At 36.6% G+C, this 22,716-nt stretch overlaps 1 protein-coding gene across 1 annotated transcript; it reads right to left on the bottom strand.

Moving 5' to 3' along the window:
• Positions 1 to 15,786: 15,786 nt before the first annotated feature.
• LOC110919369 lies at positions 15,787 to 16,167 on the bottom strand. The gene has a single exon (XM_022163643.1). It carries the CDS (start codon positions 16,165 to 16,167, stop codon positions 15,787 to 15,789), a length of 381 nt encoding a protein of 126 aa, XP_022019335.1.
• Between the last annotated feature and the right edge of the window lie 6,549 nt (positions 16,168 to 22,716).

The raw sequence follows: 22,716 nt of genomic DNA, 5'->3' as shown, positions 1-22,716 counted from the left end.
CAAACGACAAAGTATAATGCTTCAACTCATTTATCGAATTATCGACAAACGACAAAGCATAACCCAATGTGGGCGGCACTTAGACATTCTTTGGACATATTGATCCCGGAAATGAATCGTAATAGCGATCGAGTAATTACCCTGATTGCGGCAGCACTTCGTGATTCGTGTGTGTTTAATTGGATTGTAACTACTCTAATTCGACGTATGTTCAGAGAATTTCCGTCGCTTTGACACCAGAAATCAAGTGCCAAAGTCGGCTATTTATAGCCAGAAATTTGACATGCTTACCTACCTGCTTGACATGCCTACCTACCTGCTTGACATGCCTACCTACCTGCTTGATTGACGTGCCTACCTACCTGCTTGATTGACGTGCCTACCTACCTGCTTGACATGCCTACCTACCTGCTTGATTGACGTGCCTACCTACCTGCTTGACATGCCTACCTACCTGCTTGACATGCCTACCTACCTGCTTGATTGACGTGCCTACCTACCTGCTTGACATGCCTACCTACCTGCTTGACATGCCTACCTACCTGCTTGATTGACATGCTTGGGTGTCTTAATTAGGGTTTTCTAGTGGTTAATTTATAAATTACTATTTTTTTCTAGAATAATGATTTTACATTTATGGGCATTACAACTATTACCCCCTTAAAAGAAATTTCGTCCTCGAAATTTTTCAAACAAGAATATAACCTATTGCATAGGTAACAGAAACGAAACTTTTATAGCAGAGTTACTAACTTATATAACCAGAATCTCCTAACCACACATGTGTATCTGAAATTCATAACTAAGGTAAGAGTACTCCTACGTGGCGGACGACAAGGAGGCATCTATAAGAATAGACATAGGAGTTAAACCAAATAAGAGATCAAGTTGAATCCTATCATAGATATATACCCATTCCTCATAGGTATTAATTACTATCTTCAAGTTTTCTACAGGAAAGAGCCTTTGCTCTGATACCATAGCTGTAACACCCCGTCCCAGAACGGGCCGGCGTGTCACAATAACGGTAGCAGAAACAAAAAGTCATAATTCCATTTATACTTAAATGTATTACAAGGCTTTACAGCTTAATGAAGGATATCTAATCCATTATAATTATTTCTACCATCTTTTCTAAACACTCGAGCACTCTTTCATATTCTGTCCCAGCTTGTCTTGATAACCTGACGTAAAGAAGAAAACAACAACAACAAAAAACGTACGTCTGAGCAAAATTTCGAAAGTTTTGCCCAGTGTGCGGATAGAGGAAAACAAAAGCTTATTTTATTTTGATAACCGGATGGAAGTTGACGATGCAAATAACTTAATTTCATAATCATATCTTACGGATGTACCCATGAGCAAACTTAAAACGTGACAATACACAGGTAGCTACTCCTGCATAATTATCACATGAGATGGCGAATTGGCATACCCGTTATCCACCTCCTTATACTTATACTTAAATCCTAGGATCGATCCATACGCCTCCTAATAGTCTTATGTACCACACTTGTACTTAAGAGACGCCGTGAACTTATCTCTCCGTCACGGATGGAGCACATGATGTTGATGCCACAACAACATGCTCGTGGGACACTCCACGAGAAGCGATACTCAGGGTATCAGAGTACAAATGGTCTTATTCACATAACTTATAAAACTTATTTTCAGAACAGAACGGAACATATATTGGAACATGCGATAATGAGTACAACTTAACAGAAAAACTATCGCATGACATGAAACTAAATGATTAGAATAGGAATCGAACGGACTGTCAAATGAATCGATAATCAAAGACGTGAGGAGTTTTAAAAACAAGACATAGTAATTTAAAACAATTTGACTTGAGTAACATAATACTTATATATCATATTAAACTTGTAACTTATTTACTTATAACTTATAAGTCTTAAGATATTTAACTTGTAACTTGTAAAATACGAATCTTTGGCGAGATTGAAAATATAAGAGTGGAACCAGTCATCAAGGTATGGTTATCAATCCTATCTTGACAATTTCGTCCCCAAAATGTGGTTTATTAAACGAAACAAGATAAAACCTTGACTCGTTAATAAGGAACCACTAGAGTAGGAAATGAAACTTGTATAAAATAAACCATTTTCTAAATAACTGATGTAAAACAAAACCTTTTCAAAACGTTTGTAACTTTCAACACATGTTTCATAACTAAATCTTAATACGGAATCTATAACTTATTTCATAACTTAATCTTAATATGGAAACTTAAATTCAGGAACGACATCAATCAAAAGAAAGGGATTCTATCCGTACCCAGCGGACATAAATCGACAGAAAGGGTTCTTATAAAAACGACATAAATCGAAAGAAAAGAATTCTTATAAAAACGACATAAATCGAAAGAAAGGATTCTACCCGTACCCAACGGACATAAATCGATAGAAAGGAATTCTATCCATCCAGAACTTATAACTTATAACTTAATCTTAATACAGAATTCTTATATTCAAACGACATAAATCGGAAGAAAAGAATTTATGCGTACAATCGATAGAAAAATGACAGAAATCGAACGAAGGGAATCTATCCGTACGGAATTCATAACTTAATCCTAATACGGAACTTAAAATCATGACTTAATCTTGATACGAAATTCTTATACTCAAATGACATAAATCGAAATAAGGGATCTTTTATAAAAACAACATAGATCGAAAGGAAGGAACCTATCCGTACCTTAAAATTTCCAAGTGATGCTACCTTGTTTCCAATTGTAGATTCATACGGACAGAGTTTAGCTTACTGATTATCCTCTTAACCTAATTTGCACACAAACTAGGTAATTAACTAATACAGCTTTTACGATAACTCACGAGATTAAACCTTCACAACAAATGACAAAGTGCGATACTTCATCCATCGAATTAACGACGAACGACAAAGTATAATACTTCAACTCATTTATCGAATTATCGACAAACGACAAAGTATAATGCTTCAACTCATTTATCGAATTATCGACAAACGACAAAGCATAACCCAATGTGGGCGGCACTTAGACATTCTTTGGACATATTGATCCCGGAAATGAATCGTAATAGCGATCGAGTAATTACCCTGATTGCGGCAGCACTTCGTGATTCGTGTGTGTTTAATTGGATTGTAACTACTCTAATTCGACGTATGTTCAGAGAATTTCCGTCGCTTTGACACCAGAAATCAAGTGCCAAAGTCGGCTATTTATAGCCAGAAATTTGACATGCTTACCTACCTGCTTGACATGCCTACCTACCTGCTTGACATGCCTACCTACCTGCTTGATTGACGTGCCTACCTACCTGCTTGATTGACGTGCCTACCTACCTGCTTGACATGCCTACCTACCTGCTTGATTGACGTGCCTACCTACCTGCTAAATTGACGTGCCTACCTACCTGCTTGACATGCCTACCTACCTGCTTGATTGACGTGCCTACCTACCTGCTTGACATGCCTACCTACCTGCTTGACATGCCTACCTACCTGCTTGATTGACGTGCCTACCTACCTGCTTGACATGCCTACCTACCTGCTTGACATGCCTACCTACCTGCTTGATTGACATGCTTGGGTGTCTTAATTAGGGTTTTCTAGTGGTTAATTTATAAATTACTATTTTTTTCTAGAATAATGATTTTACATTTATGGGCATTACAGTAACGCTTGTTTAGAAAGATATTTTCTAAGTGTTGAAATTCTTAGAAAATTTCGCCAGAGTTTCCTTTGTAAATGGAGGTGTCCATGCGTATTAGCATATCATTTTCTTTTCAAAAATTCATTCAATCAATCAACGACAAGTTACTAAACAACATTACACTAGTCAAGTGCAAAAAGAATGCACTTTACATACAACATGAACTTGGTTTTTCATAAAAACGCGTAGTAACTTAGTGGGGTGTTTAGTGGGTTTAGTTACCCTCCAAAGTGTGTTTACTTTTGTTAAAATCTCATTCTCGGGATTTTTAGATGTTTACAACTTGTAAACTCATTTTGCAAAAATGTGTATTTATTGGATCTTCTTGTTCTAAAAATATTTCTACGCTTATTTTGTTACTAAAATAGTGTAGGTTTAACAAAAGTCATAACCTTTCAAAATCATCTTCTGCTCTTGGTTTATTTAGGAAAAACCATTTGTAAACCTCGGATCCATACGATCACCAACTTACTTTGTTTACTAATTTTTCAAGAAAACATATTGTTACCAAGTTCGTGCTTAAACATGGAGGTGATTCTTTTATGGAAATCACTAATCACCTCCTAACTTGTTAACTTAAGCTTTTAATCTTACTTTAACAAGTTTCGACCATGATGTTTAACATCATATCTCTAGTAATCAACAAACAAGCAACAAGAAATCATCAACAATACAAGACAACATCATTCATATCATTACTTCTTCATTTTAACAATATTTCATCATTAAGTTAGCTTTATGTTCAAGACTTTTGCATATGATCTTTTAGTGTTCTTAAGTTTTCATCATAGTCTAACTATTAACCATCATAAATATGAAGCAAATGAAGATCAAAGGAACTTACTACTAGCTTTGAAGCTAGGGAAGAAACAAGATGAAAAATGAGTGGATAAAAGCACACTAGAGAGGTCCTTCAAGATCCGAGCTCACCAAACTTCGTTAATCACCTTGTATTGCACTTGGGATGAATGGATGAAAAATGAAAAGTGGTGAGTGTGGGGAGAGTATGTTCGGCCGTAGCTTTTTTTTTTGTAGAGGGAAAGAAGAAGTTTTATGGTGTTGATGATGGTGAGATGATTGGTTCCAATACTCCACCAAACCTTTTAACCAATGGATCATATGCCACCAAGAGTACAAACAAGATCCTGCAAGTTCCAAGGAGAATCATGCAAGTTCCAAGGAGAAGATTATGAAAGATCTAAACAATCTTTGGGTGGGTCCCCTTAGGGGATGGTCATAACAAGGGGGGGTAAAAGGTAAATTATTATGGTAAAAGGTGATAATTAGTAGGGTGTTGAGTGTAATACTTGTGTTTAGTGTGTTAGATGTATTGTGTAATGTATTATAGTGCTCGGGAACCATAACTAGCTCAGAAAAGTAAAACACAATGTTTCTTGCGATATTTTAGTGTTCCAGGTAATGTCCGGTTGTTTGGTTAGATACTGGTTCGTTAAAGTGCTGAGTTATGTCGTAAAGTGTTCTTTATATATCTTTTTGTAACATTTTTAATTCCCAACACTTGGGAAAGCATACAGGATTATTTACTCAATTTTTATGCACAAGACTAGTATGTTAAAAGCACATGTAAGTATGATGCAATAATCAGAGAGCAGTTAAGTAATTCAGCACAGTCACCAAGCACTTTAATTAACAATTAATTAATCGTACGGATACATGGAATCATGAGGGTTGTCACATTCTCCCCCTGTTAAGAAAATTTCGTCCCGAAATTTAGCACGTGGTTACTGAGGAAGCTAGTTAAGTTGCGTGGTTTCCTGGTTTTCCTAGGGTATCACATCACATACGTCGCGATGTTAGCTTTCATCTTCGGCTACCAATACAAGACTTTGAGGTCCTGATACATCTTATCCGAACCTAGGTGAACAGAGTATCGAGACTTGTGTGCTTCGTCCATCACAAGCTCCCTAAGATTTCCAAACAAAGGAACCCATATCCGTTCCATAAAATAATATATGCCGTCAGATCTTTCCATGAGTCGTTTCTCCATGCCCCGCAAATACTCAGCTTTAAGATTTTCTTCCTTCAACGCTTCTGTCTGAGCCGAATGGATCTGATCAGGAAGATTTGAGTGAATAGTGAGTTGTAAGGCTTGCACACGCTTAGGTTTCGTCTCCTTTCGACTAAGGGCATCAGCTACAACGTTAGCTTTGCCTGGGTGATACTTGATGGCACAATCGTAGTCGTTTAAGAGTTCTACCCAGCGACACTATCGCATATTCAATTCCTTCTGGTCAAAAATATGCCGGAGGCTCCTGTGATCGGTATAGATAGTGCATCTGGTACCGTACAGATAATGCCTCCACATCTTTAGCGCGAAAACCATGGCCCCCCAACTCTAAGTCGTGAGTCGTGTAATTCTTCTCATGAACCTTCAACTACCGAGAAGCGTAAGCTATCACCTTCTCGCGTTGCATCAGCACGTAACCGAGACCTTGAATAGAAGCATCATAATATAAAGCATGTTAACTACCTGGAAAGGGGTTAGAAGACAAAGCTTTTATGTATTACTTTTGATTTCTAATCTTTGGCAACTTTTTAATTGGGTATGTATTGCTGACTTTAATAACTAGTTTTTTTATATTGAAAGTGAACTTTGGTTAAACATTTCTTCATGTTTCGTTGATTCACTCATTCGTGTCTTTACGGTCTATATAAAGCATGTTAACTACCTGGAAAGGGGTTAGAAGGATGTTTGGGTAAAGTTCTTGCCTCGTTCAGTGTATAGATCCTGCGAGGACTTGGTTCAAGCTTATTAGGACTTCCCTTGAGATAGATAGCATCAAATCGAGGAAAGTAAGAGCGGCTTGAATCCCTTATAAATAAACTACTATTAAAACTTTATCCGTCCTTGCGGGACTGTATCTGTGCTGACTCAGACCAATATGGACGAGGGTAACATCTCCTTCACAAGAGGGGCCTACCACTTTTCACATTAATAACTTATTTAAGAGTAAATTGCCATTTTAGTCCCTGAGGTTTGTCCAAATTTGCCATTTTAGTCCAAATAGTTTTTCCCCTCTCGGTCCTTGACTTTTCCCTTTTGTTGCCATTTTGATCATTTTGTCTAACTCCATCAAAAACCCCCATTTTTAACCAGGGGTATTTTAGGGATTAACTTTAAAAATATTTTTACTTGCAGTTTTGATCCATTCTTTTACTCCAATATATAAACACAATTTACCCCTTTTAAAACCCTAATTCACCCTAACCTTCCATCTTCTTCTTCTTCCACCTTCCATCTTAACAGTAGTCGCATCATCCATCCCCTGTTCAAAATAGAACCTTAATTTTAGAGGGTTTTGATCAAATTTTGATCTTGAATTGGAATTCATCATGGTATACTGTATTTGTGGGTTTGAGACCAAGATTCGTACCTCGAGGACCTCACAAAATCCAGGTCGCCGGTTTCATTGTTGCAATCAGCCAAGAAAAAGTTGTGGGTTCATCTGTTGGGCTGAGCTCCCTTTGTACGTGCCAGCACTAACCATAAATTCGGAAAATCAAGGTGATTCGGCTGCTGAAGTCAGGAAATTGCAAGAAGTTGCTCAACGATTCAAATCAGAAAACACAACTTTGAAGATGATTCTAGGGGTGAATTTTTTGTTTGTAGTGTTGTACTTCTTTTGTAAGTAACAAATGGATGTAATGTAGTATGAGATGTATCAAGCATGTGTTTAATGCAGTGTCTTCAAGTAATGTTATGCAACTGTCTTGTTAATGTAATGAAATGCCTTTTTGTATAGATTATTGTTGAAATGCAGTACCTTGTTTGTTTTGAAAATTGGTCAAAGTGTCGAAACCATTTGCACATCAGTTTAGGCACATTTGATATGCAAATGAGTCGAAGTTATATGCCCATTGGTTTGATCAGCATTGATACCATTTGCACATCAGTTTAGGCAGATTTGATGTGCAAATGTGTCGAAGTTATATGCACATTGGCATGAACATTTATGACACCATTTAATATGCAAATGCATCAAACTTATAGGCACAAATTTGCCATTGGTATAGTTGAATAACCTAGATGCATACCAAAAGACTACAATAAACCATTTTGCATACCAAAAGACAATAATATAGCATAACAATGTTGTTCCATTAAAAACGACAACAAACTTGTTCAAATACCATACCATCACAAAGTTGAATACCCTAATCAAAAGACCCTAGACACAGCAAATACCATACAAAACAGCCAAAGTACAGCTTGTTCAAAATGACTTAATATCAAACAAAAGACCCTAAACACAAAAAAACCATACATAACAGCCTAAACATTACCACCATCCTCCCCACCATCATGTCCAGCAGCACCAGCAACTTCCCCATCATGTCCAGCAGCACCAGCAGCTTCCCCGCCATCCTGTCCAGCACCAGCAGCCTCCCAACCATCCTGTCCAGCACCAGCAGCCTCGCCACCCTTACTTTTAGTGCAGGTCCTTCTGTTATGACCTTTTTGCCCACAGGTAAGACAAGTCACTGTATACCCTTTTTTGGCCATTTTTCCACTTTTTTCAATTACCTGGTTTACCTCCTCCAACTCCACAACAGATTTCTTTCTTTTCTTTTTGGGTCTCCCAACAGGCTTGTGATACATGGGGGTTGTTAAAGTAGTTGGGCATTGAATTTTAGGCCATAAATCCATACCATTGATTGGCTCTATGGTGTGATTATAGACATCTTTCCATGTCTCTAGCCAGTAGGCCTTGTCCACCCATTCTTCTGGTACACCTCTACCCTCTCCATTTAATGCCCTGTTCTAGATACAAGCCACTGCATGCCTACATGGCATGCCAGTTAACTGGAACCTTCTGCAACCACAAGTCCTTTCAACAAGATTCACAACTCTTTTTCAAGTTCATGACCACTAACCTATAATGACAAAATAACCAGATTAACATATCTGCAAGGGATCATTGAAGCCTGTTTAATTGAGTAAAGAGCAACTTACCTCATACTTTCCATTGCTACACCAAATAGCTATGTACTTTGCAGCCTCAGTTTTTATGTTCTCAAATATCAGAGTTGCCTTTGGAGTTAATGGTCCTTGTGACTTGCCTATCATCTTATGAACTACCATTATCCTCTTCATGATGTATTCCCTAATGAAATCAAGGCAGGTAATGATTGTCTGTCCCTACGAATGAGTAATTGTCTGTTGAACACCTCACATAGGTTGTTTAACAAGACATCACACTTAGGCCTTTCTGCATTGTGTCAACAACAAGGCAAGTTAAATAAGTGAACTGTTAATAACAGTTGCATTAAAACAAGTGAACCTACCATTGAAAAATGCTCTTGACCAATGTTTAGATGGAATCTCCTTCAGCCAATTATACAAGTCTGCATCCTCCTTCAAGATTGCTTGCATATTCTTCTCAAACTTCTGAGGTGTTGTTAAACTAGCAGCTGCCCACAACAGGTTCTTATAAACTGCACCTTTTCACCTTGGTTTCATGTTTTCATGAATATGACGCAAATAGAATCTATGCTCAGCATTTGGAAAGACTTGCTGAATGGCAGGTATTAAACCCTACAATAGTTATCAATAAACATCATTTGGATAACATGTGAGTTTGATGACTGAAATGGTTAATTTAAATAAACAATAAACATACCTTTTGCCTATCAATTATAAAGGAGAAATTTCCATTTCGATGTAGCCTCCACCACAACATATGCAAGTGGGTAAATCCCATTGTTTGCATCAACCCCTACTGCTGTTAAAATCTGTCCAGGCCAAGGTCCTTTAAAAAACACCCATCAAGCCCAAGTAGATCCCTTCCAGCCTTGTTAAACCCTGCCTTTAATGGCCCCAATAAGTTCCTCACAACTTCAATTTTCACAGTGGTACCAGGATTTGCCCTAATAAGTTCCTCACAGTAATATCTCAGTTTAGTGTATTGATCTGAGTAATCTCCTTGAACCTTCTTGGTTGCCTTTGCCTTTCCTAAACATCTTATTAAAACTCACTTCAACTTGATGCTTCTTTTGTATTGTATCTACAAGTGCCTTCAGTGGTATTTCTGGATTAACTTGAATGATGGGTTCAATTTCCTTTGCTAGCCAACCAATTGTGCAGAGAGAAACATCTCGGGTATGTAAACAATTATGCTCTTTATTAAATGTCTTTACCATCCATGTGCCTTCCCCTTTAACTTTGGAAACATGCAAAGTCCAAGGACAAGAGGGAATCTTCTTCTTTTTAGATATTTGTCTTGTTTTGGGCCCACCACCTTTACTTATCTTGTCGTTATTAACTGCACTTGAACTACCAACATCCACATGTGACTCATCTTCACCAGATTTTACTCTCTTGCCCTTACTAACATTAGCTCCAAAACTACCAGCTTCACAACTACCTAATTTTGGATTAATTCCATGACAAAGAACCCTCATTCTAACATTATCATTTCTATAGATAAACAACTGCCTTCTAGACTGGACTGCATATTGTTTCACCATTTGCCTAATGTCCTCTTTATCATTAAAACACTGACCAACATAGAATTGGCAATCATCAGTTGCCTTTTTTTCTTCTTCCTTATACCCCTAACTGCCCTATCTCTAATACTTGTATGCTCTTCATCACTAAGACTATCAAAATTGTCATAAGTCAAAGTCATCAACTTGTTGCTCATCCTGATCCTCCCCTTCATCATCACTGATATCAAATTCTACAGCAGCTCTAAAGTCAACCTGATCCATATCAACATCATCATCTAAGTATTCCTCATCTACTATGTAATCAGGATCCTCACTATCCTCACCCTTATCACTATCCTCACCTTTATCACCACCCTCCTCACCTTTATCACTACCCTCCTCACTTTCATCACTACCCTCATACTCATTACCACTGTAATCAGGATCATCACCACCATCAGGATTAATAAACTTTGCATTTGTTACCTCAGTTTCTTTGCTCTGTTCATCATCTAATACATTAGCACTTTCATCACTTTCATCTGAATTAGAGTCAGAGCTTACATCTACTGCACTAACCTCTTGTTCATTATCCCCAACCTCTTTTTCTTTACCATGAACTTCAGCTTGTGTTAAATCACCTAAGTTTGCTGGATCAACTTGTGATTCATCACCAAAGTTTGCAGCATCAACTTGTTTTTAACACCCCAAATATGCTCAACATACACCTCAATGACCTTGTTGATTTGAGTATACTTTATCATCCTAATAACATCACTATCACCTATTAAGGATCTTATACCAAATTCAAAACATTCTCCTGGAATCCTAAAGTTGTATCTTAATTCCCCTAGTTTATCTTCTGTGTAACCTAGTTCACACATCATATCATTAAATATGATCAAAGAAAAGTAGTCAGGGTTAACCTTGTTGATATACGATACTTTACCCTCATACCCAAATTCTGGAAAGTCAATCAATTCCCCTCCATGATGTATCTCAAATGTGAACAGGTCTGGCTCGTCAGCTAAAATCAACAACAAAACACACCATTAAACAACATTAATCAAACAAAATAGGGGATCATTACACTAATTTTGTGGGTTTTAGCACATACCATAATCGACGTCGGGATTAAAGGTTGAACCGGGAGGCCGAGCATTCCACATTGTTTTTGCTTTCAATCTTTGACTGAGGAATTGTGTGATTATGTAGGATTACTGGATGATTTTTGAAGATCGTGTGTAAGAAGATGGTAGGTTAGGGTGAATAAGGGTTTTAAAAGGGGTAAATTGTGTTTATATACTGGTAAAAGAATGGATCAAAACTGCAAGTAAAAACATTTTTAAAGTTAATCCCCAAAATACCCCTAGTTAAAAATGGGGTTTTGGGATGGAGTTAGGCAACATGATCAAAATGGCAATAAATGGGAAAAGTCAGGGACCCAGAGGGAAAAAAACTATTTGGACTAAAATAGCAAATTTGGACAAACCTCAGGGACTAAAATGGCAATTTACTCCTTATTTAATTATCTTTCAATAATCCGACCTTGCGGGACTGTATCCCTGCTGACTCAGACCAATATAGTTGAGGGTAGCATCGCCTTCACAAGAGGGGCACGCCACTATAACTAAGATAATATCTTAAAAAGCCCAAAGTGTGGAAATCATCAAAGGATACATAAAAGAGGAGTTGGAACCAAGTGATTTCTTCTTGTCTTTTTGTTTTTCCTTTCATTTACGTTTTTATTTTCTATTTTATCTTTTAAAACTTTCAAAACTTTTAAAATTTGGTTAGATTAGACGTTAACGATAAGCCGGTATTAAAAGCTCTTGTGTCCTTGGACGAACTCGGTATCTTACCATCACTATACTACGTCTACGATGGGTGCACTTGTCCTAACGCGTGTAGAGTAGTAGTATTGTATCGTGTTTTATAAATTTAAAGCTTGATCCACGAGTAAAAAGTGCTTAAAATATATCTAAAATTTATACCCACGCTCCACCACGTCACTCATACAAAAGAGGTGTCGAAATTGTTCATCATCATATAATAGATTTTCAGCAAAGTAATCACTCACCAAACGGTTGTGCGCACCAATCTGGTCTCGTTCAAGACGCGGATGTCTAGTACGTCGTGGTTTTGACATTTCATCTTCGTCTTTTAAAAATTGAATGACCCCTGGTGCCACGACAATAAGCAAATCATCAAGCATACCCGAGTTGGTTGGAGAGTCGGATGACGTCTCAGAACTTGAAGTCATTATGTAAAAATAAATATAGGTTTATAGGTTTTGTGAGAGTGTGTTTGAGAGAGTGGGTGGATTATGTGATATGTGTGTTATGAGTTTTTTTAATGATTTTTCTTTGAAAGTAGCCGTTATTCAACAGCTATGTGATATGTGTGTTATGAGTTTTTTTAATGATTTTTCTTTGAAAGTAGTCGTTATTCAACAACTAGATTAAGCAGGCCCCAAGAATTTCCTTCGCTATTCGACGCAATTGCAATCACAAACCACCAATAGCGCCCCCATGATAGCGCTGGTGGTATGGTAGGGGGCACTATTGTGTCCTTTTTGCTGAGGTGGCATGGGAGTGGTGCCCCATACCGCGTAGTCTTATGGGTGGTGGCACCATTGCAATGACAAGCGCAAGCTTATTGGGAGAGAGAGAGAGAGAGAGAGAGAGATTTTTAAAAAAGTTTTAGCCAACCAAATAATTACATATCACACTTATTTATTCACTCACTAATCATTACCGCTACATATAGTTCCCTAGGTAGTTATTGAGAGCCTCACTGCCTACGTGACATTAACGTGTCACTCGGTAACCATTACCGCTACACATGATCTTAGATGAAGTTATTAAGTTGTTTTTGGATATTAAATGAATCTCCCCAATTTGTAATTTTAATGTGGCACATTTCTTTTCTTTTGCAATTAGTTTCGCTAGAGCACCCACAACTCTAGCTAATTGTCCACCCATTTCAAGTGTGAGTTTTATGTTATGTATGGCCTTATCTAACGGCATACTGGTTGAAGTACGTAGAAATTTATTTTTTGTATCAATCAAAACCCCTTCTCAAACTGTACAAATTTGTTTCAAAGCATATGGCTTTCTTGGTGTAAATGATGATATAGACCAAAATATTATCTCTATTCTCTCTATAGACATGAAATGCATTAATTCGTATAGTAACTTTATATATATGTATAGGCATTCTTTTAAAACTAACACAAACCCATAAAACATGACATTATTTCCCATATCAACTTCGTTTATATGTTTTATTTGTTTATATGTCTTTTATATACAAAAGACTACGCAAAGCAAGTTCATTACTCTATCTAACTTTTGTGTATTAGTAGGAAAAAGCAGTCATATTTACTATGTTTATGCCTCTTTTATTAGTAGGAAAAAGCAATCATATTTACTATGTTTATGCCTCTTTTGTTATACATGGTGTCTAAATTACTTACTTTTCATCTTCAAAAATCAAAATCTCATTGTTCAAGTAGGAAAAATGGCTTATCGATAACCCAAGAAATCTTTTTATATCTCTACTATTTAAAATAGATTATTTAATCATTTATACGTGGGTTTTTGGATGTAATTCGGGCATGGGCGGACCCATGTGTGCCCTTAGGTGGGCGGGCGCACTCCCTAAAAAAATTTGTGTATATTTTAGGCTAAAATCACCGTCGCACATCTTGAAATTTTGGTGAAACCCCTCATTCGCACCCTTTGAAAATAGTTCCTTGGTCCGCCACTGAATTCAGGTCCTCTCATAGACAATCTGGGTAATTGGGTTTTCTAACACTCGGTTCATATCATCGGAAAGGGTAAGATGATTAGATTATTTAATCATTTATATGTGGGTTTTTGGATGTAATTCGGGCATGGGCGGACCCAAGTGTGCCCTTGGGTGGGCGAGCACACCCTCTAAAAAAATTTGTGTATATTTTAGGCTAAAATCAGCGTCGCACATCTTGAAATTTTGGTGAAACCCCTCATTCGCACCCTTTGAAAATAGTTCCTTGGTTCGCCACTGAATTCAGGTCCTCTCATAGACAATCTGGGTAATTGGGTTTTCTAACACTCGGTTCATATCATCGGAAAGGGTAAGATGATTACTAAATTTAGATCATGTGATGTCAAGTACTAGGACACATTCGAGGAGGCATTCAAAGGAGACACATGCCACCCAATGTACTTAATGATGAGATGATCACTTTATCTCCCACTATCCGAGAGGACCCAACTCTAGATACAAAAGATCCATTGGATAAGAAAGGGTTGGTGTTCAGGTGCGAGGTATGAAGAACTTTTACTTCCATGAGGACCCCCGTGTGGATAGTATATTTTGTCATATTGCATACTTATCACATTTTAAGTGCATAAGAAAGTTGCAAGGTGTATTGTTGGGGGGAGGAAGTGAATGGTAACTTGTAAATATCTAAAGCTCTTTAAAGTTAGTTAATTAGTAAGGTCTTGACATAGTTTGTTTGCTCTTTCACAACATACTTGCAATTGGATAGCATTAATGATGTTATTATATCAAAAACATGTTATGAGATATGAGCGTGTGACCCGTTGTTTGATTCTCCTGGCGTGTTTCGTTCACATCTTTGTTTCACCATATGGATTACGTGATGTTCGATAATTAGTATTATGTGATGGTGTTCAAATAAACTATTTTGTTATGAAAAATAAAAAAAAAAAAAGAAACAAAAAAGAAAGAGTGAAAAGAAGGGAAAAAAACAAAATAAATGAAACCAAAATGATTTGTAGTCTCCAACGCAACATTTATGATCTAGGATCCACAGTTCCACACATTACGACATGTGTTGTATAACAAATAGGAGAAACTTCTTGCAGAAACCGGATACATGTGTAATCAACTCAAAGTTGATTCCATGTAATATATCAAGTTTTAACATGTTATTGTATCATCAACATACACAAGAACCCCAAAGTGAGTGTTAAGAGTTTTTGTAGAGCAAAACAACTCGTACTCGCACATGATTGTTGATGTCCTTGCTTGGGTGTGGGTATTGTCAGAGGAAAACGAAAACTGATGTAGCATTTTCATGTAAAATGTGTCTACTTTGAACCAGTTAAGGTCATACAAATGTGGAGCGAGGAAGCGGGGATGTTTGTAGAGCCTTGACATGTGGCCGGCATAACATCTGTCCATAAGAGCTGTTATTTGTGTTTTCGACTTTTTTACCGAGATATCAAACGTAGATAATAATAATAGCAAGAGTAAACCGCCATTTTGGTCCCTGAGGTTTGGTTACTTTTGCCACTTTAGTCCAAAACTCAAACCTTTTAAATCTGGATCCATGTGGTTTCACTTTTATTGCCATTTTGGTCCAAAAATGAAATCACCGGATATTTGACTAATAAAATCCTGTTATTTTGTCTTTTTCCTCAGGGGCAAAATAATCAATATAAATTTATTATAACACATTATTAATTAAATTAATTAAAAAGACTCTCAATTAAATTAAATATCCCCATTGACCTCATAAAGCTCATATGAATTCTCATCTTCCCCAAAAATCTTCTCCCAAACCCTCCCAACTACGATTATCTTCGCCACGATGATCTCCGATTTCAGTTTTGATCTCGAATTTGAGCCTTTTTCTCATCTGAATATTCTTCGGAACGTTGTTTAGGATCGCCGGTGAACGGAGACGGTTTATAGGAACAGTTTTTCAGATCCAAATCAAAATCAACGGAGTCGGTGCCGGATCGAGGTGTGAAGGATTTGGATTTAGAAGGTGGAAAGCGAGCACCGGCGGCGGTGGCGGTTGGAAGGGATTTGAGGTTACGAAAACGGTTTCTGAGGTCAAAAGGGAGGTTATCTTTGGAGGAGAAAGAAGAGGAGTTGATGGCGGCAATTTGTTTGAGAACGGAGTGGTCCAGTGCTTGAAAGAGAATAACTTCTACAGCTCTTTCGTCCTCACTATCTGTGAATGAGAATTCATCTGCCATTGTTGAGTTGAGTGTGAATGAGATGATTTATGAACAGCCATTTCGTCCTCACTGTTTGTGAATGAGAATTCATCTGAGCTTTATGAGGTGAAGGGGGATATTTAATTTAATTAAGAGTCTCTTTAAATAATTTAATTAATAATGTGTTATAATAAATTTATATTGATCATTTTGCCCCTGAGGAAAAGGACAAAATAACAGGATTTTATTAGCTAAATATCAGGTGATTTCATTTTTAGACCAAAATGACAATAAAAGTAAAAGCACAGTGATCCAAATTTAAAAGGTTTTAGTTTTGGATTAAAGTGACCAAACATTAAGTACCAAAATGACAGTTTACTTTAATAGTAATAGTAATAATAATGTTTTAGAGCAACTCTAGTATATAGTGTCTTTTTTTCATATATATTATTTTTTGTCCACTTTGTGAGGACGCATGAAAACATTATAAAGTTAAGGGTAAATTACTTTTTGAGTCCTTTGTTTTATGAGGTTTAATTATTTGAGTTTAAAAGCAAAAAGTTTAACACCTGAGTCCTTATAAGCATTTTTTTTAACTATTTGAGTCTAAATTTCTAACTCCATCCACCGAATTTGTTAACTACAAGGGTAATTTGGTCATTTACACACAAAGTACAAGTCTTGTATGCATAAGAGTATAAGAAACAAGTCTTTAATGCATAAATATTTTAATCTATACTATATAATAAAAGAAATCATTCTAGGGACATTTGTTATCATATTAGGCCATGTCTTATGGATAATTATTGTTTTAATTTAATCTCTTCTAATTAATTATAGATAACCCTCATACAAAATATTATTTAGTTTAATATCTTATGGATAATTATTATTTAATTTAATCTCTTCTAATTAATTATAGATAACTCTCCTACTAAATATTATTAATTTAAGATATTTTTAAATAACCAAATTATTTATCACCAAAACCAAACTTTGTATTAATATATTATTGAGTAAACTCTCATTTTGGTCCTTGAGGTTTCACTTTAGTCCAAATTTGAAAACAAAATAGCAGGAATTAATTTGAGAAATATGAGCCGATTTCATTTTTGAACCAAAATGGCAATAAAAGTGAAACCACAGGGACCCAAATGCAAAAGGTTTCAAATTTGGACTAACCTGATAAAAGTGACCAAACCTCATGGACCAAAATGGCAGTTTGCTCTATATTATTTATTTTTATTTTCATTATTACAAATATTATTTTATCGATTTTGTTACATAAGTTTTAACAAATTGTATATAACTTTCAATATTACTTTATATATAAAATTTGATTTATTACAGGTTTTTTAAATATAATTTATATTTTATCACTCAAATGACTGCTTATTTGTTTCTTGAATAACATGTTTGACCACTGCATTTTCTTTTCAATAATCATCTCCGCAATCACCATATCTATCGCGTACCGAGTATATATCCATTAGTTTTTATAAATATAATATTCTTTATTTGGTATATATAATCATATTTATTCAAGCCGTGAATACACGGGTGTTTTTAAAGATATAACTTTTTTATTATTTGATAAAAAAATATTACATTTATTCAACTCGTGTAATACACGTGGTTTTAAAGATATAACTTTTTTTTTATTATTTGGTATATAAAATTACATTAATTCAACCTGTACAATATGGTTCTTATAGATATAACTTTTTTATTACTTAATATTTAAAAATGATATTTATTCAACCCGTGGAATAAAGGAGGTTTTTAAAGATATATTGTTTTATTATTTAGTGTATACAAAATTATATTTATTCAAGTCATGTAAAACACGGGGTTTTTTAAAATATAACTTTTTTTATTATTTACTATACAAAGTTACATTTATATAACACGTGTAGTACACGAAGTTTTTAAAGATATAACTTTTTATCATTTGCTATGTAAAATTAGATTTATTTAACACGTGTAATACACGAAGTTTTTAAGGATACAATTTTTTTATTATTTGGTAGATTTTTCAACCCGACTATACACGGGTTTTTTAAAGATATGACGTTTTTAGTATTTAATATACAAAATTACATTTATTTAATATGTGTAATACACATGGTTTTTAAATATATAACTCTTTTTTAGATCTATTCAACACGTGTAACATACGGGGTTTTTAACGATGTAATATTTTTATTATTTGGTAGATTTATTCAACCCGATTATGCATGAGTTTTTTTAAAGATACGACGTTTTTAGTATTTAGTATACAAAATTACATTTATTTAATCTGTGTAATACACATAGTTTTTAAAGATATAACTATTTTTTATTATTTGATATATAAAATTATACTTATTTAACCCGTACAATATAGGGGTTCATAAAGATATAACTTTTTGTTATTTAATATATAAAATTACATTTATTCAACCCGTGTAATACACGGGGTTATAACCTAGTATTATATATAAAATAAATTATATATATTGTTATTTACACGTACACACACATCACACACATCTACCTGCACACACACCATCCCTCCTCTCTATCTCTCTCATTCAGACCCCTACCACCACCATTAACACTACCGCGCCACCACTGTACCACCACCATCTCCACTGCACCACCACCATCTCCACCGCACTGTCAATCACCACTGCACAACCACCATCTCCACCGCACCGTCAACCACCACTGCACCACCACCATCTCCACCGCACCGTCAACCACCACGCCGACAGCCGGAGAATGTCACTGTCGCTTCTCTCTCTCTCCACCTATCCAACAAAATTTCAATGAAACCCTAGAAAAAGAAACCCTAATTTCTGATTTTTTCCAAATTGTTAGCTACAAATCAACAGGCTTTGGCTTTGTAAAGCCCTCTCGCAGTTGCCGACTTTAAAGCCGCTTCCAAAATCACCTCAGTAGATTCAGCATCAGTAGCTTTAGCCGAGCCTTCAGCAAGAAGCGGAACCAATCCCCTGTACACAAGACTCTGCCTAGGTGGTGCCTTGTCACTACAGGTCCAGTCAAACGAGTCGGTCGACAAAACAGGGACCACCACTGACAAAATCGGGACAGCGGGTCTGTACTTTGCCACTAACTTCGTTGTGCTTCCACCCTTGGTTAAGGTGCTGGTTGGAGACGGTGGTGGTTGTGGTGGTGGTTGGAAACGGTGGTGGTTGTTGATGGTGGTGGTTGTGGCTTTGGTTGTGGTGGTGGTGGTTAAAGTTAAAAATGGAGCTTAAAGTTAGCATCCATTTCTGTTGGTATGGTCATTTTATGTTGAACTTTTTATATCCTAAATTGTAATTTAATTTGGAACACTTTTCAACTACTATAATGGCAGAAATGGTGATTTGTTTACAAGGAAATTTTAACAAATCAAGAAAGGTGTGCATCGACATTTCATAAATGGTGTATTAATTTATAGGGAAACAGAACAATAAACCATCAATATTATAATCCTGAAGGTTGACAAGAATCTCCATTTAGAATTAAGGTGAGACGGCGGTGGCTGTGGCTGTGGTGGTGACGGTGATGCTGTTGATGGTGGTCTAAAGAGAGAAAGAAAGATGAGTGGGAGAGATAAAGATGAGAATTTAGAGAGAGAAAGAGACAAGGGGATATAAGAATTAAGAGAGACTGCGAATTTTTTTTTTAATTTTTTAATTATGAGGGTATTTTGGTCATTTAATAATAATTAACCAAAAAATTCTAACAGTGATAGAAATTTGGACTCAAATGGTTAAAGAAAATGCTTATAGGGACTCAGGTCGTTAAACTTTTTGTTTTTAAATTCAAGTAGTTAAAACTCATATAACACAGGGACTTAAAAAGTAATTTACCCTAAAGTTAAATTAAAATAGATATATTTGTTATATCTAAAATAATAACATGTATCATAGCTTAAAATGAATCAAATTTAAGGTATTTTGTTACTTTCATAAATTGTGAAGTAAAGAGGAAAAGAAAAAATCACATGCATTATTATAGATATTTAATTAATAATAATTTCAATTTTCTTGTTAACTTGGATACCTTCTAATCTTTCTTTTATATTTACAAATTTATCTGTCATAGACTAGAGCCTTCAACCTTAACAACAACAATTGTACCCATTAAATCCCTCATATAGCAAAGCTATTGTTAGAGTCTGGGGAAGGTGAAATGTAGGCAAATCTTACCTTTATCCCAAAGGATAAAAAAACTGCTTTCAGTGAGAACCCAGCTCCAAAGTCATATCTAGATATCAAAGTCACATAAAAACATACATGGACACACAACTACTCATACAAAACAACATAAAACATAGTGCTCTAAAGATACTCTTAGCAAACTACCAAGCAGGCAATTACTGAAAGCAAATAACAGGGACAAAAAACAAATAAAAACACACAGACAAGCAATAACACGCAAAAGCTACCAAAACATATCGATACGCTACGCTCCTAAGAAAAGACCAACATTCTAAGCTCCTAAAACCAACATCCTAAGCTCCTAAATAATGAGTTCAAGCTAAACCATACTATCCTCCTAAAAGTCCTTAACATTAATCCTACGTATCCACGAACTCCTATGCTAGACCATGTCCTCAGAGGGGTGCAATCTAACAATTCCTTCCTAATCAGCTCTTCACACGTCAACTTTGGCCTGCCTCTACTCCTCCTCCCCTCTACATTGAGTACGCATCTAACTGTGGCTGTCGTTTGTCTCCTCCTAGCATGCCCAAACCATCTCAACCTTGTCATGTCTATCATAGTGTGTCCACACATCTACCTCAACATCCTCATCTCTGCTACCTCCAGCTTACACGCTTGCGTCTTCTTGATGGCCCAACAATTTGATCAATATAACAGGGCCAGTAAGGGTGCAAACGAGCCGAGCCGAGCCCGAGCTCGGCCAGGCTCGAGCTCAAGCTCGATTAACTTATGAAAGCTCGGGTTCGAGCTCGGCTCGATTCGAGCTTTGTTTTCAAAGCTCGAGCTCGGCTCGTTTGTATTTTATCAAGCTTGAGCTCAGCTCGTTTATTATCTATTAATTAGTATATTAAATAAAAATAATATAAATAATAGACTTTTTAGGCATGCGAGCTCGATAAGTAAAGCTCGGGCTCGGGCTCGTTTACTAAATAAGCTTATTTTTAGGTTCGAGATCGGCTTGTAAACAAGTTTAAATAAGCTCGGCTCGACTCGGCTCGTTTAAACTAAGGCTCGATAATGCTCGACAAGCCTAACGAGCTTCACATATGAGGCTCGAGCTCGGGCTCGATAAACAAACGAGCTTTGTTTTGAGGCTCAAGCTCGGCTCGGGCTCGATAAGGCTCGGCTCGTTTCTAGCTTTTTCTCGAGCCGATCTCGAGTAGTTCGCGAGCCACTTGGCTCGTTTGCACCCCTAAGGGCCAGTCTAACTCAAGTATGCAACCCTATAAAACTTCCCCTTTAGTTTAAATGGAAACCTTTTGTCGCACAATACTCCAGTGGTTTCTTTCCACTTACACCATCCAGCTTGGACTCGATGCGTTACGTCACTATCTATCTCCCCATCCCTTTGTTCAAATGGCCCTAAATACTTGAACTTGGTTGCATGCGGAACCGCTTGGCCCTCTGTGGTGATCTCAGTGTCTTCTCTATCATCCGCACCACTGAAATCACAATAAAGGTGCTTGGTCCTAGCCCGACTTATCCTTAAACCTTTTCCTTCCAAAGTTGCTCGCCACGCCTCTAACTTCGCATTTAGGCTATGTTTACTCTCCGCAACTAACACAATATCATCCGCAAAAAACTAGCACCATGGAACAGTTTCCTAAATTGACTTTTACAACTCATTCAATCTTAGGTTATTTGTATTGGGTGTAAACCACTTCCACTTCACCCTATCGAGCGGCCATATACCACGCGCAGAGGCGCATGATAGAAGGGCCGGGGGGCGCCCGACCCCCTGAACTTTTTATTCAGTAGTGTCCGGTATATAGTTTTCGCATAGAATTTTTTAGGTATATACGTCTACAATCCCTTGGTCGGAAATCTCAAGCTTCGCCAATGACCACGCCGAACCACTTTTAATGGGCGCCAAAGTTTAGGGCGTCAGCGTCACCCCCTTAACGAGCGCCAAAGCTAATTTTCTGTTGAACCGTGGTGGTTTGAGAAAAGGGGGCGTCAAACACCATTACTTATTTATAACGGTTTAGTTCTGTCTCTAGAGTCTACAAGTCCGTCTTTTATTGATACCAAGAGAAATTATGAAACCCTTTGTGGTTTTCAAGAAATGAAAGCTATTCTGAAAGCGATTTGAGGAATCACTAGTGGGCTCCATTAGATGTTCATAGGTAATGAACAGGAGTAAAAGAATATATAAATTTGTGTGGGATGTAAACATTTGAATCTGTTCAAAATTTTCTTCGCCACTCGTTCTGGATTTCATACTGTTTTCGGCTGTTTGTGCGACATATTTAATGTTGGTTGCTTCCTGTTTCTTGACATGTTTAAAACATTGTTCTTGAACCTATCGGTTCGTTATGAGACTTTGATTAACAAAGTGATCTTGAGCCATTTGATTGCACGCGAAACTACA

This window comes from Helianthus annuus, chromosome 16 (genome assembly GCF_002127325.2).
Source record: "Helianthus annuus cultivar XRQ/B chromosome 16, HanXRQr2.0-SUNRISE, whole genome shotgun sequence".
Taxonomy (NCBI): Eukaryota; Viridiplantae; Streptophyta; class Magnoliopsida; order Asterales; family Asteraceae; genus Helianthus; species Helianthus annuus.
Note: the sequence above shows the minus strand (reverse complement) of the source record. Positions and strands in the feature narration are given on the sequence as shown.